General features: G+C 38.7%; 2 protein-coding genes across 7 annotated transcripts in view; one reads left to right on the top strand and one right to left on the bottom strand.

Moving 5' to 3' along the window:
- On the top strand, positions 1-7,449 carry parapinopsinb (parapinopsin b). Its single transcript, XM_067387863.1, has 4 exons — positions 1-334; positions 2,348-2,676; positions 5,073-5,306; positions 7,330-7,449. The coding sequence occupies exons 1-4, from the start codon at positions 1-3 to the stop codon at positions 7,447-7,449; spliced, it is 1,017 nt and encodes a 338-aa protein (XP_067243964.1).
- Positions 7,450-8,175: 726 nt separating this feature from the next.
- cacna1da (calcium channel, voltage-dependent, L type, alpha 1D subunit, a) overlaps positions 8,176-15,305 on the bottom strand; it is an 83,783-nt gene continuing 76,653 nt past the window's right edge. For all 6 annotated transcript variants that reach the window (XM_067387857.1, XM_067387856.1, XM_067387861.1 and 3 more), the window contains 2 exons: positions 14,894-15,211; positions 8,176-12,926 (listed from right to left, as the gene is read on the bottom strand). In XM_067387857.1, the coding sequence (XP_067243958.1) occupies positions 12,621-12,926; positions 14,894-15,211 (624 nt within the window). In that variant the 3' untranslated portion in view covers positions 8,176-12,620. The remainder of the gene's footprint in view (positions 12,927-14,893; positions 15,212-15,305) is intronic.

The following is a 15,305-nucleotide window of genomic DNA, read 5'->3' as shown; positions in this document are numbered from 1 at the left end:
ATGGACTCTTTCCCAGAATTTCTGAATGACTCATCTATCCACGATGGCTTTGGTGCAAAGGTGCCCCTGCCGTGGGCAGGATTCATCATGCTGTCCCTCCTCATGGCCGTGTTCTCCACCACAGCTGTCGTGTTGAACGCTACAGTGATAGTCGTCACCCTCCGGCACAAACAGCTGCGGCAGCCGCTGAATTTTGCCCTGGTCAATCTCGCTGTGGCCGACCTGGGCATCACGCTAACAGGAAGTGTGCCATATGTGGTGACCAATGCCGTGGGCTACTACTTCATGGGACGGGTCGGTTGTGTTTTGGAGGGATTTTGCGTTGCATTATTTGGTAAGTCTGTTTAGAGTTCATTCCAACACTAAATAATGATTTTAGACTGTATTATGTTAACTGCACCCCTGATGGGCTTCCAGACACTGAAAAAATTAACATTTAAAAGAAATTATGACTTCACTCAAATTCAATTACATATATCCTGATATAGCCTCAAATGCAACAGCTATAAACCCAGATACTATTATTCCGTCAAAAATGTTATAATTAGTGTTGCTAAAGCCATGATTATGACTAATCAAAATGATCCCTATTATTAGGCCTATATTTTTGCTATTAAAATTTTGTGAATTTTATCATATTAGCAAATTTTGACCTCTATTTATTAGCATGAAACTGCTCAAAATTACATTTTTCAAAATACCATATTATTACACTGACTACACCTATGTACCAGGCACATACTGTTACTTTAAGTAATTTGAAAAATACCGAGGTACTGAATGATTCCTGCATTAATGTAGCATAATATCAAGGCATAGGCAATGTCAAAAAGATGGAAATGCCATAATACTTTTTGTACTCTGTAATGACATTTTTGTTTGTTGTCTTTACCTGCTTGTGCTCGTGCAGGAGTCTTCATTGTTGACATTCACAGGAGACATTTGCAAGTTTTATTTAATGTGCAGTAGGTAAACATCAACTTCATCCAGCGCTCTTTTTGGTTTCCTGTCTTTTACGGTGTAAACCTCTTCAAACAATTCAGTGCGTGTGTACCTGTGAACTGTCCGAATGATTCAGACTGAGTCACGAACTAATTCAAAGTTCTTCTTGACCGACTGACACAAAAGAACCGATTCAAATAAGTGATTCATCAATTGTTATGATTCTTGTTGTTTGACTGAAGCGCTTCAAAATAGTGAATTTGTAACGTGAACTAGTGTTCATTTTATAAAACAAGAACACAAAACCAGCTTATCATCAGTGAAAGTAATGTTAACTTTCAGTAGCTTACCTTAAGTAGGTTAGATATAGACTCATTCAGCAGAATGAGTCAAACAGCGAGGGTACGAGAGTCTTCTTAAACCATTCATTAAGAGATTCGGTTCATAAGTGTCATTATTATTCGCGAATCTCAGTGTGCACTATCCAGCCTAAATAATATGTGACATTAGTAATATTCAGTACTATTTAGGGTGGATAGTATGAACATTGGGATGCAGGGACTGTATATTTTTCATTCACTAAAAAGAACCGAATTAAAAGAGTCACTTGCTCATGAATCATGAGTCACTGATTCTACTTCGTGTTTTGATTCACTATAAAGAACCGAATCATAAGAGTCTGAGAGCAGAATATCTGAATAACGTTGTTTTGTTTTTCAGAAAATATTAAAACAAATATTGTTTTACAAACAAATATGACTTTTCAAGGGTTATAGTATCTAATTGAGAAATATCACTGTCATTATTGTGTAGGCTAAACATCATAAGCATTATCAGTGTTGGGTAAGTTAGGCCACTCAATTAATTAGCTACTAATTACATCTTCAACAGTGTAATTAGATTAATGCACTAATTACTCTCTCTAAAAAGTATCGGATTACTTATTACTAATTACTTTCTAAATCCCATATAGCAGCCTGGACCAGCTGAACAATAGAAGGACAGACACAAAACAGCACTGTTAATTCTTTCAAAAAAACAATATACAGTTGCATTAATTATTAATGACAAAGTGTGTAAATAGAGAAGGTTATATTAAAAACATACATTTTAACATTAAATTTTGATATTAAAATCCACAATTGTTTTATATAGAATTGTTGCATAGTCTATACAGTATTGAATGCAGTTACGGTAATTAAATTACAGAAAAAAATTAGAGTAATCCCTTACTTTACTTTTCAAGGGAAAAGTAATTCAATTACAGTAATTAGATTACTTAGTAATCAATTACACCCAACACTGAGCATGATCAGCCGACAGGCACAAATGTTAACCTTTGAAATGTGAATTAAGTGAACTTTATCTTCACTGATTTCTTCTGTTTCCTCTGTTGACTGCACAGGTATAACAGCGCTGTGCACAGTGGCCCTGATTGCAGTGGAACGGCTGTTTGTAGTGTGCAAGCCTCTGGGTACCATCACATTCCAGCGCAAGCACGCCGCCGGAGGGTTGGCGTTATCCTGGCTCTGGTCTCTGATCTGGAATACTCCTCCTCTCTTTGGCTGGGGAAGCTACCAGCTGGAGGGAGTCGGCACATCCTGCGGACCCGACTGGCAGAGTCGAGATTTCAAAAACATGTCTTACATCATCTGTTACTTCTCTCTCTGTTTTGCTGTGCCATTTGTCATCATTGTGGTGTCATATTCATGGCTGCTCTACACGCTCAGACAAGTAAAAATTTGTCCTGTTTTACAGTTTTGCTTCTTTTTTTGTTATCTTTCAGATGAGCTGGTGAAATTTAGTTTGTTGTTTTCAGTGGTGGACAGTAACAAAGTATATTCACTTTATTGGTGTAGTACATTTTTTTCAAATATCTGTACTTTATCGGAGTAGCCTATTTTATTTTGGCGAATGTTTACTTTTACTTCATTACATTCTATCGCATAATGCCATAGTTTTTACTCCACTTCATTAAAACATAGGTAAGTTTGTTTATGGAAGCCTACCTGCCACATAAAAAAAAAAATAATAATAATAATAATTAAGTCATAATTTATGTTTTGAAAATTATTAAGATATATAGTTAAAATTATGACTACTAATGCATACTAATTATGACTAATGAAATTATGACATGACGTCTGTACATTTGTCACCACATATTGTATTTTTACTGTATTTGCACAAATTTGCTATATTTTGGTATATTTTTTCATGGTTTTGCACACTTAACTTACATTAGTATATTGAAGCTTAATGTTTTGATATTTTATAATACGTTTTGGTAAAAATATTAAATTTTTGCTTATTTGCAGATCAATATTAAATGTCTGTATTAATCTTTCTTATTGACTAGTGCTGGGTAGAATAAATAATAAACATTGTTCATTGATCAGTACTTAATAATAACTTAGTAATTTCAGTACTTAAAGTCACAATGGAATCAAAACTGACAGTTCTTGTTTTTTATGGAATATTGCAGTATTATATACATTATTTTTTTGTGCACAACCTTTTAAAAAAATCACGTGCACTCATAATCTTTATTCAAAATAACTTCCCCTCCCCTCATCTCTTCTCCAACCTGGTCTCATGGGAGAGACGTACCCATGGGCACGTTTTTACGAGACACAAAATTACGTACCGGCGCATACGTCTGGCTGCAGTTTCCGACAGAAACGAACGCTAGAGGCCGGTAAAACGTCAGTGAGCGCTTCGGCTCGTTTTCACACACAGTTTCGACGACGGCCGGGGTCGGATTAAGGATTCGTAAAGCCTTGTTTTGACGTCTCTTCACGCAATATCATGTCGCGACTTCAAAACGCTTCTTACCGGAGTGCCTGATTTGTAAACGAACGTACTTTGGACTTTCCGGCTCTACGCGTTTTGCTTTTTTTGCTCGGTAACTCAGCCGATACGGAGTTGGACTTACGACGAGGAGTCAATTCCTTCCCCCCTGCCTGGGTACGAATCCCGCGAAAGGCGACTGACTGGGAAAAAAAAAAAAAAAAAGAGAGATCTAAACGAGTGGAAAAACGGTACACGATCGCGGACGCTTTTTACGTCATGTTTGCTTTTGTTAACGCCATCGGGTAGGTTTAGGCGTAGCGTCAGTGGGACATTATTTTAAAACGAAACCGAGCGCAAATGTCAAATCGAGAACCGCGGCGATTCATCTAAAAAGCAACGTCGTAAAAACGTACCGCATTCATCCTATTATCTGCTCCAGCAAAAAAAAAAAAAAAAAAAGGAACATGCTTTTGGCGCCACTCAGTGGACATTTCGCATCGAAACCGCAGCGATATGTACTCACTGGTACGCATTTCGCGACTCGCGAAAACATGCCCACAGGTACGTTTTCGTCATGAGACCAGGTTGCTCATCTCTGATGCCATTTACCGGCACAAGTTCGGGGCAACCTGTCACTCATATGACATCACAGCAATAGCAAACCACAACCATAATCCTTTTTTCCAGTTCAAGAAGCTGTTTCACTCAGATATACATCACAATAGCGAAGAAAAGAATATTGCAACTTCTATTTCATGCTGATGTAACCGGTCCTACTCGATCGTGCCTCTTGAGGCCAGGGGAGTGAGGTTTACACACACAGCTCTTATACTGACATACATTACACTCATCCCCATAAACCTCATTCCCATCCGGGTCACGGCACCAAATGTAACCGGTCCTACTACTGGACCAACTCTGGGGTGCGTTTCCTGAAAGCATCGTTAGTCAACTATGGTCGTAAGTCCCATTGAACTCTCTTGGTAACGACGGAACTTGCGACCGTAGTTCGCTTTGGGAAATGCACCCCTGAATGGGATTCGAACCTATGTCTCTGGCATGGGAAGCGGGCACACTAACAAGGACGCTAAACACTGCAGTCTCTAACGTTGTGCCGCTTGAGGCCAGGGGAGTGAGGTTTACATGCACAGCTCAGCTTGCTTCCGTTACACTGACTTTAAGTACATTAAAAACCATATGTTGTTAGTAAGTAAAATTGAAGTGACTACTTAAATTTTTACTGGAGTAATATTTTATTAGGGTGTCTGTACTTTTATTCAAGTACTTAATTTGTGTACTTCACCACTGGTTGTTTGAAAGAATCTTTTCTTTGACAGGTAGCTAAGATAGGTGGAGGTGCGGCTGCTAAGGCAGAGGCTAAGGTGGCGCGGATGGTGGTGATGATAGTATTGGCGTTCCTTGTGAGTTGGCTACCATATACTACTCTGGCTCTAACAGTCATCTTCAACCCTGATGTTCAGTTGCCTGTGCTGTTGAAGGTGGTACCCATATACATGGCCAAGAGCAGCACTGTTTACAACCCTATGATCTACATATACATGAACAAACAGGTGAGTGAAACTGATGCAGATGAATCATGTTCATCAATATGATTTGCCTAGTTTAACACAATAAAGACATTCACACTCAGCCTGAAAATTTAGTTATTGTCTCCCAAATGAAAAAAACGATTCTGAAATTAATCATCAGTAATTCCATAATGCCAGCCTATGACCTGCCCTCAAACACTGTAGTTGTAGCTGAGATTGGAAGAGCTTGGTTTGTGTTGTCGACACGTTGATAAGATGCTGTTTTCTGCACAGTGGAAGCAAATTCACTTTGGATGCACTTCCAAAGAATGAGAACTCAGGCTCGAATTGATATGGTAAAACATTGTTAATGTTTGTATCACTATATACTGAGTGCTGAGGAAGCATCCAGAACTGAAATCCAAATATGGTAATGAGCATTTATGTGCTGTAAGTGGGAGACCAATCATAACAGACTGGGCCATCTGACCAATCAGAGCAGAGCAGGCTCTCAGAAAGTAAGGGTTTAGAGAGACCGAATCCTTTATCGAAGCATTTCAGACACTTTGAAAAAAGAGATGATGCTGCAATGAATATTATGAGAAAATTAACTGGACTTCAAAACAGGCTTTAAGTTTGGCTATTTGAAATGAATTTTGTTGTAATATTGTTCTCCAATGCCAAACAGCTAATGTGTTTTTCCTGTTCAAAGAAGTATAAATTAATATGAAGAGTTCAGATGGAATAGCCGCTATGCCACCTCCATCAAAAATGAGATGATGATATACGTTCATTACTTTTGCTTCAAATCCGCTAAATCCCAGTGTCAGTCCATTCAGAAATACCGGTTCCTTGGCAGAAATCACTAAACGCCACCTCCCTTTGTCAGCAAAAGCCTTGAAGTCCACAGCAGAATATTGGTATAATGATCTGAATAATAATCGGAATATGCGAATCTAATGATATGATTTTAAGATGAATGACGGTGTGCGTATGAGCCGAGTTTCATGTTTTGTCCTTCATAACAGTGTCAATGACAGGATTTCGCTAGTAGCAAGTAAACACAAAGTCCCTTTAAGACAAGTCATTTCACTCGGCGGCCATCTTTGAAACGCCTCTCAGGCATTCCAGTGTAGCTCCTATTTGAATGGGGAAACATCAAATTCTCCAAAGCTGTTTGCCATGCTTTCGATTAAATTTCATATTTGAAATCACCAATGAAATCTAACAACTGTCTCATAAATTTTGTTTCTAAATGCTCGATTCATGACAAAAAATGGTATTCTTCAGGCTGGATCCAGCTAATGTGCATGCGCAATCCTAAATGCGCGTCACTTGTGTCTCATTTCTGAGGCACTCGTCTGTCTGTTTCTATAGGAACCGGAGCTTCTACAGCTGCTGCAGTGACGCGATGACTTTACCAGTTGGTGATTGACTCTTATCAAAGTCCCTTTAAGACAAGTAATTTCACTCGGCGGCCATCTTTGAAACGCCTCTCGGGCATCCTGGGCATCCATGCAGCTCCTATCTCTTTGAATGGGGAAACATCAAATTCTCTAAAGCTGTTTGCCATGCTTTCGATTAAATTTCATATTTGAAATCACCAATAAAATCTAACAACTGTCTCATTTTTTTTTTCAAACGCTCAAATCATGAAAAAAAAAACTATTTTTTAGGCTGGATCAATCTAATGCGCATGCGCAGACCTAAATGTGCGTCTCTTGGGCCTCATTTCGGAGGCGAGCGTCTGAGTGCTTCTAACGGCCGCTGCTATGACTCGATGACTTACCAGTCGGCGATTGGCTCTTATTTTGAAGGCGGGACTTATTCCGCCATATTGCGCGTTTTAGTACACTTTCTCCCATTCAAAACAATACGAGTAACGCGTCTTGTGTCATTCTAAAGTCTTTGGTAAACACAACAGTGTTCCTTTTGCTGCTGTAAAACTGACAGAAACGGACGTTTTACTGTCTTGTCCAAAAAGTTGGACTTAGAGGTTTTTGCAATGGAACTCTTCATATAATTTAGTTAAGGTGGGCTGTTTGAAAATAACGTTCTTTTCTAGTTCCAGAAGTATGCAATACCGCTCCTGATGTGTGGAAAGGATCCCTGGCCTTCAGAGGACGATGCATCTGATGTTCAGACTGTCGTGTCACCAGTGAACAACAAAATCAGCCCAAAGTGACTTAACATTCACTACAGTTAGTGCATGATAAAGGTGCTTCTCTGCTTACAATGAGATGAATCAATGAACACTTGTTTTCGTTCCTGTATTTCCTATTGAAGTTGGTGAGGGGTGGGATATATAGAATGTATTGTCATTTTTTTTTTTAAGGCCAATAGTTTTTCATTCACATCTCATTACTTGCTAATGCTATTCAGAACTAGCTGGGGACATTCTCATTCTAGACAGCATTTGATTGGACAAAAATGTGTACAAGCTCCTGTGTGCAAGATAAGCCAACAGTATTTTTTTGTCATTTAAAAGATTCTAATAATATATTACAATATTACTGTTTTTACTGTATTGTTTGATTAAATAAATGCGGCCTTGGTGAGCGTAAGAGTCTTATTTCAACAAACATTCAAAAATGTCACCAACTTTTTAACGCTAGTGTAACTATTGAAGTGCACTATGATTCTAAAACCCTTAAATTAGTCAAGAACGCTTCATCATCTGATGGTCATCTAGATCCCAAAGCCCCAGATGAATTTTGCAAAGTAATCAGATTAAATCTTTCTTATTACTTTACAATTAGAGTAGCCTTAACCCACAGATCTACTTTATTAACACTGAAGTCTTTCCGCAGCTGTACAAAAGTGTAATATTGTAATATTAGGAACTGCATTTCCATGTTCTTGTACAAATAAGTGACACAGTTGTTTGTTCATTAAGTTTATTCTGTATTAATCATTAGAAAATAAAATTTCAATATTGATTAAAGTCAAGTCCAGGCCAAAATAAATAGGAAAATTACAAAAAAATGCATCAATACAAAACCTAGAGGGATATTATAAGTCATCTGCTACGAAGAGAAACCCTTTTTTCTTTTTCTTCATGGAATAAAAACCATAACAGAGCAAAGATAAAGACTTTCAAATGGAGAACATCACCACGCATCTTTCCGTTACATATGTACATATGTTACACTATAATCTTAAGTTTCCTTACAGCATTATTAAGAAAAAGAATATAATAGTATAGCAACAACTCTAGATGAAAATGTGATAATCAACAGATGTGGCTCTGAAAACTTGTGTAATACTTTTTTCCATTTCTTTGTTAACATATCAGCGTTAACAATACAGAGGAGTGCACTTTCCCCCCCTCTCTTCTGTTTGTCCCAGCATTGAAAGGTGAAATGTAAATGACATATAGATTTCACTAAACCGTACGCACAGTCACAGAAAAAAGTACAAAATTCGCCCACCTTGATACACAAAATATGAATAGAAAACAGGGAAAACAAATTGCACGTTACAGTAATTTGTGCAAAGACGAACAGCAATGTGCTAATAGTAAAATCCCATTGGTATATTAAGAAACCAAATTTTTTCTTTCTATTCAGGAGTCCCTGACACGAGGTAAAAGTTAAATCTTTAGTTTAATAAGTTTTTTTGAAAAGTTTTTTCTTTGTTTATTAAAAATAATGCATATTTTATTGTCCTTACCAGTAATTGCTACGAATAGTACAATGTGCCAAGAATGTGCATTGGTCCGTTTACAAGATACAGTATAATTGACATGAAGACCAGAACACAACGTTTCTTTTTTTTTTTTTTTTTTTTTCCCACACGGATCATTTCAGCCCTTTCAGATGTGCACACGCAGTGTTTCAATGACAGTATTCGGTTGACTGAAAAGCACAGTACTCTTCCAAAACACAAGAGATCAATAACACTCAAGAACAAGAACATCCGACAAACCCCACGTTTCCCTTTATTTAAGCTGTAGTGAAGCTTTACACTTCAAGGCAGTGGCCTTTGCAGTCAAACTTTTTTTTTTTTTGCCCATAGTGCTCAGCATTAATTTGCCTGTTGGAAGTGACAAAAGGTCAATTGAATTGATGTAATCCCATGTTGAGGCCTAAGGACAGAGATTTACAACACTTTAAAGGCAAAAACGCTTACGAAAAGGATGCTTCAAATGCTGATATGTTTCCCCTGCTCTAAAAGAGGTATTTCCAGAAGCCAGAGCTGAAGTTGAAAAAGAAAAGCAAAATAAAAACAAAAACAAAAGTGGGGGAAAGGGGGTCAGTATTGCTTAACCAGTTTCTTGCCCTGCTTAAAGGGATAGTGCACCCAAAAATGAAAATTCTGTCATTAGATACTCACTCTTGTGTCATGCTTTTTTCTACGCAAATACATTTTTCCAGCTTGGCAGACATGGTCACTATGATTACATTTACTTTAATGCATTTGGCAGACACTTTTATGGGCGCTTTCAGACCTGTAGATTGTTTGCTTTGTTCCAAAACAGAGATTAAAATACTACTGTTGCAAGTTCTTCTGGGTTTGGTTTCTACATTTCTTATCAGACCAAAATTTCACGTGCGAGTAACCCGTACTCCCATTGTTCATGTTCCAGGATTATGCTCAATGCGGTTATCCCTCAGGATAGCATGAACAACAGCTCCACTGGCTTGTAGTCCCTTTGAGGCAAGTCATTTCTCTCGGCGGCCATCTTTGAAACACCTCTCGGGCAGCTATTTTAGTCATGCAAGTACAGCTCCAATCTCTCTAAATGGGAAACATCAAATTCTCCAAAGCTGTTCACCAAGCTTACGATTAAATTTCATATTTGAAATCACCAATGAAATTTGACAACAATCTCTTAAATTTTGCTTGTAAATGCTCAAATCATGACTAAAAAAAAGTCCTTTCAAGTCCTGACAAGTGAAGACAAAAAAGTTGATCGCCCCCAGATGGTTTGTCGCAGTATAGCTCATAAACCCCGCCCTCTCCATGTAATCTAATGGGAGGTGAGACAAACTAAACAATTAAATTACACTTCATATACCTTTTTTTCCAAATATGATTTAATTTTAGGTAGTTTTTAATCACGCTGATGTAAGTTCAAGTGTTCGTTTTTTTTAAATAAATTTGGTTTTAGTTATTTGATGCTATAAAACAGGAATATGATGTCATGATTGACAGCCAGCAACCAGAGCTTCTAAAGGCAGCTGCAGTGACGCGATAACTTTACCAATCGGTGATTGGCTCTTTTATTTAGAAGGCGGGACTTATTCTGCTCTATTAAATGTTGCACTTTCTCCCATTCATAGTAATATGAGTGCACCCTTTGTGATATTACTCTGCATTTAGAGCATGAATCTAGACTTCATCTGCATTTTCGTGAAATTTGGCTGACCAGATTTGAATTAGACGTTTCACTTTGTTCTTCTCCAAGTTAACTCACGATTCACTGCTGTTCACCCAACGTACGTAAAAAATGTACATTTGTGATGCAGCATGGCTCGTTGGGTCAGATTGCTTTCTCAAGCTAACCGCTACAGAGATTGTTTTCAAGCGTGCTTGAGACCACCTCATTCAGACGATCTCGGACCTTTTTTAGGTGCGGATCAGAGCGAGATTGCCATGTTCATATATGCCTAAACCAACTGAACTAAGGGAGAATTTGCGCCAGGTTCTGAAACAAATGCTCCAAACAAACCAGGTGTGAAAACGCCCTCAAATTGCACTTTTTATTCCCTCTGAATCAAACCCATGTCCTTGGTGCTGCTAGTGCTATTTAGTGCTGTTTAAGCTAGAGAAATGCTATATATAATAACTTTTGAGCATTACATTTTATCCTTGTGTTCCAGCAGTTTTGATGACATAACGGGGATTTGTGAGTGAATAAAGACAGGATTTTCATTTTTGCCTGAACCGTTCCTTTAAGGATGCATGATGCGAACATACACTTCAAACAACCCAAAACTCCCCCATAATCATATTGTGTCATCATAATCATCTTCATTATCATCATTATTATAAAACTAAAGGAAGATTTCAGTATTCAAAACACCTAAATACATTGGTGGAAATGATTGCCTGATCTGAAACCCTTGCGCAATTTCTAGATCAGCTATAGATCAGCCAGTGGCAGCAGGCTTTTCCAAGTGGCAGCATGTTCCTGGTGAGGGTCGTACAGTTTAATTGCAGACTAATTAAGCAGCATTGTTAATGCACAAAGCATTTACCATTGCACCTTCCTGTGCACCTCCCCTGCACAAAATATGCAACGAAACACGAACCCTTAAAATGGGAAGTCCTATTCGACAGACTTTCAATATACACAGACGAGACACACGATTCTGTAAGCCCTACTAAATTCCCCATAAAGGAGGTCAACGTTCGTGACCCATACTGCATGCCGTAGATTTGAAGGAAACACTATGTCGGTTATGCTTATGAAACGGACACTGAGAAAACGACTTGCATATCTTGTGCGGGTGTGTCACAGACATAACCTCATATAAAATTGGCTTTTTTGTTCTATACTTTTCACAAACAAGTATGAATGCATATGAGCAAAGAATAAAGGCAAAGAATTTAATAAAGTACAGTACCTATTAAAATAACACCAAATTCTGTCTTTTTTGTAATGCAATAACATCAATTAGGATTAATATTGCTGCTTTTTTGTACAGTACATAATTACAAAATATATAATGTCTCTTTACAAAGTTTTCTTCTGCTTTATATATTACAAGTCATTTACAGCATATTATGAAATATCAAACAGGCTATCCTAAATTAAAAAAATAACCTGTCTGCTAGTGCATTCAACACAAATGCTGAAATCCTCTTGAAATCCACAAACCTGCATGATATCCTTATTGTAAACCAGTGTTGTAGAATTAGCGTTTGTTCTCTAAAATATGCCTTAACCGTTACTAAATTAATCATACAGGACGAGTCGAAACTAAAGCCTTTGTGGAGGGATATGCCATACTTGCTTGCATTGAGCTTGCAACGTGCTTGATATGCAAAACCCTTAATAAAGTGACTGAGGTAATGACATATTCTTTCTGATTGTCATCACCTTGGAAACAGCCTGCCCCTGCGTACCTCGCCTCGCTGCTCATTGGTCCATTTCCTGCAGTGACGGTACGAGCAGCCAATTAAAGTTTCGGGCGGTCCTTCTTAGCTCCTCCCCGGCGCCGTGACTGCCAAGTTCCTGCGTGAACAGGAAGCGAGCGAGCTGCACCAATGCGTCCGTTCTTGTGGTGCCTTTCTGCTCTGCTGTAAAGGCACTTCTTTAGGTAGTAAGCCAATAAATATACTACAGTTTATATTTTTTTGTTTCGCTGATCAGTTTCTGAGGAACAAGCAGCAGCTGCTTACCAGGTGCTATAAAGTGGTAATGCATATCATTTCATCTGCCAGGTCCTCCTCGTATGGCGGTCTGGGTTCGGGGTCTGGTTCCTCGTCGCTGTAGCTAGCCGAGACATCTTGCAGCTCGTAGTCTCTGTGGCCCAGTATGGGGAACACGTTGACGCCGTTGACTACCGGCGTAATGCCGCCGTTCAGAAGATGGCTGGCGGCGCTCTCCATTTCGTCAATGGTCATCTCGCATGCATCTGCGATCTCGTGCTTCGTGGCAGCCACGAACTTTGGATCCTTGGCGTATCGACCCAGTCCTTCTGATATCAAGACCTGCTCAAATGAAGGATGAAATTATTCTTTGTTCTTTCAGCATAAATTCTAAGATCCGGTCTTCAATGACAAGACTGTGAATAATACTGTCACTGCACGTAGAAACATTTTGTCCTGAAACTAGAAACTTTTCACAAGAGGGAATGAAAACAGGTATATTAGGCTGCTGTCATTTTAAGACCCGACACACTATACCATTATACTATTACACATGCGTTTTCTTTCTCAACTGTTTACGTTCACTTAAAACATAACTGACTGTGTTTACGTGAATACTCGCCAAGGCCGGCATTTTGACATTATTTTCTGTGTATTTGACTGTTTAGGTGCAATAAGCAGAACTCAATTTAGTACTGAGAGGCGGCTTTATGTGAGCGCACTTTGAGTGTTAGCACAAAATCTGTGGGAATGAGTAAAATTACGCCAAAAATCAAGCCCTGTAACACCAATAATATTCATGCGGAGCAAATGAAATGAGTGAGTGAGGGGAGGTGGGTTTGTGTGTCAACTCGCTGTCGGAGAGATAAGAGAGCGAAGAAAGCAGAGCTGGTATCGTGCACCTATTCTGCGGAATGAGTATTGGAAGCATTTCAGATATTTTAGTATCACTATGTATTCAAAAAAATTATATTTTTGACAATACACTGCACTTAGTTTACAATTTGAGATGCCTTTTTAAAGGACTACAATTGAAAAATCTATACATGTATATATAAAATTCAACCCGCCAAAGTGTCTAGTACAGCGTTTCCCAAAATGTGGGGTGCGCCCCACTAGTGGGGAATAGAGACATGACAGGTGGGGCGCGACAAATGAGAGGAAATTTGGTCATTTTTGTGCCCATCTCTATTAACCTTTGAGTCCCACATATATGGGATTTTTATTCATGTTTCCCTGAGAGTACGGTCCCAAATATGGGATTTAGAACTTTCAGTGACGCCAGATTCAAACTCTGCTTTCGCACTTTGGTTGGCACTCAGCGCTTGTCATTTATCACAACTAAGCAGTGTTTTCAACAACATATTGTTTATTTTAGGTGTCAGATATTTAAATATACATAATTACTAGTAAAACAATGCATTTAGAGTTTGTAAAGTACATACTGATGTCTATGGAAGCAGCAATAACAATCAATTCAAATATAATTTGCCGACGTGTTTTTTTCATATCAGACACGCATAGTATAAGTAACTATTTAGTTTACTCTATTTTTCTCCCAGATCACCGTCCCCTTACTTGCATGAATTTCGGGAGAAATTGATGAATTCATGTGCTATAAATCCGACTGACAGGGCTCGCTGAACAGCTGCGCAAACAAACATGGCGGCGCCCATCTCGCGTTATAGATCAAGATCATGTATTAACGTATTTAAACGACAAAACAATATACATATTTGAGAATCGGAATATCAGATGACATTTATGACATGGTAAGCAAGTCTGTGAATATTCTGAATAAAAAAGGAGAAACTAAATAAAAGCGTTACATCTGTCATACAGTGTTATTGTGGCTGCGGCGTGACAAGCATGATGGTCGCCATGGAAACAATAAGGTGAAACGTTCCAAAATAATGGTCGTGTACAAAAAAACTCAAATAATTTTTAATTTAAAATTTTTATATAAATTTTATATAATTTATTTGAAAGTTTTTAATGCTGTTATTTGATGTAATGTTTTAAAATGTGATGTTAATAGAATAAATTAATACATTTTAACAATTAAACTTAAAGCCTAGTTTATTAACATTTTGTTGGGGCGATTGGGGACAGGTGGGGCTCGGAACCCTTCCCTACCTCCAAAGTGGGGAATAGCAGAAAAGGTTTGAGAAACACTGGGCTAGTAGGAGTGACTGCGTTACACGCCACCGCTGAAATCCACATGCATTTGGTGGGTGTTAATATCAAGCCCTGTCTATTACTTTGACTACTTGCATCTCCTAAATGGAAACAGGAGTTCTCAGACTCACCGCCTCTACCAGGCTGGTAGCGCTACCTCTCTTCTGGTGGTACTGGTTTCGATACTCCGGTGGGACCTGCAGATGAACGGGTGAGTAGTTCCTCTGCTGGTACTCAGGATCATCTGTATACCATGAGCTCTTCCTGATGGATGAGTGACTGCTGCTAGCGCTGTCCCTCAGCGGACGGTCCACACGGATCAGCGGAGTGTAGTACGGCGTTCTGTCTTTACTTGCAGGAGTGGGAGGAGGTGACGCCCACGATCTGGTAGATCGAGTAGGTGAAAGCCTGTGAGCCCTGCTGGAGTCTAGACCCGCTACCGCCATCACCTGGAACGACAAGTACAGAGGTCAATATAAATGCATTGTCTTAATACACAATACTAATGCACATAATACTATACTGGCATGTAGGATAGTCATA

This window comes from Chanodichthys erythropterus, chromosome 6, assembly GCF_024489055.1.
Source record: "Chanodichthys erythropterus isolate Z2021 chromosome 6, ASM2448905v1, whole genome shotgun sequence".
Taxonomy (NCBI): domain Eukaryota; kingdom Metazoa; phylum Chordata; class Actinopteri; order Cypriniformes; family Xenocyprididae; genus Chanodichthys; species Chanodichthys erythropterus.
This window is presented reverse-complemented; position numbering and strand designations above follow the sequence as displayed.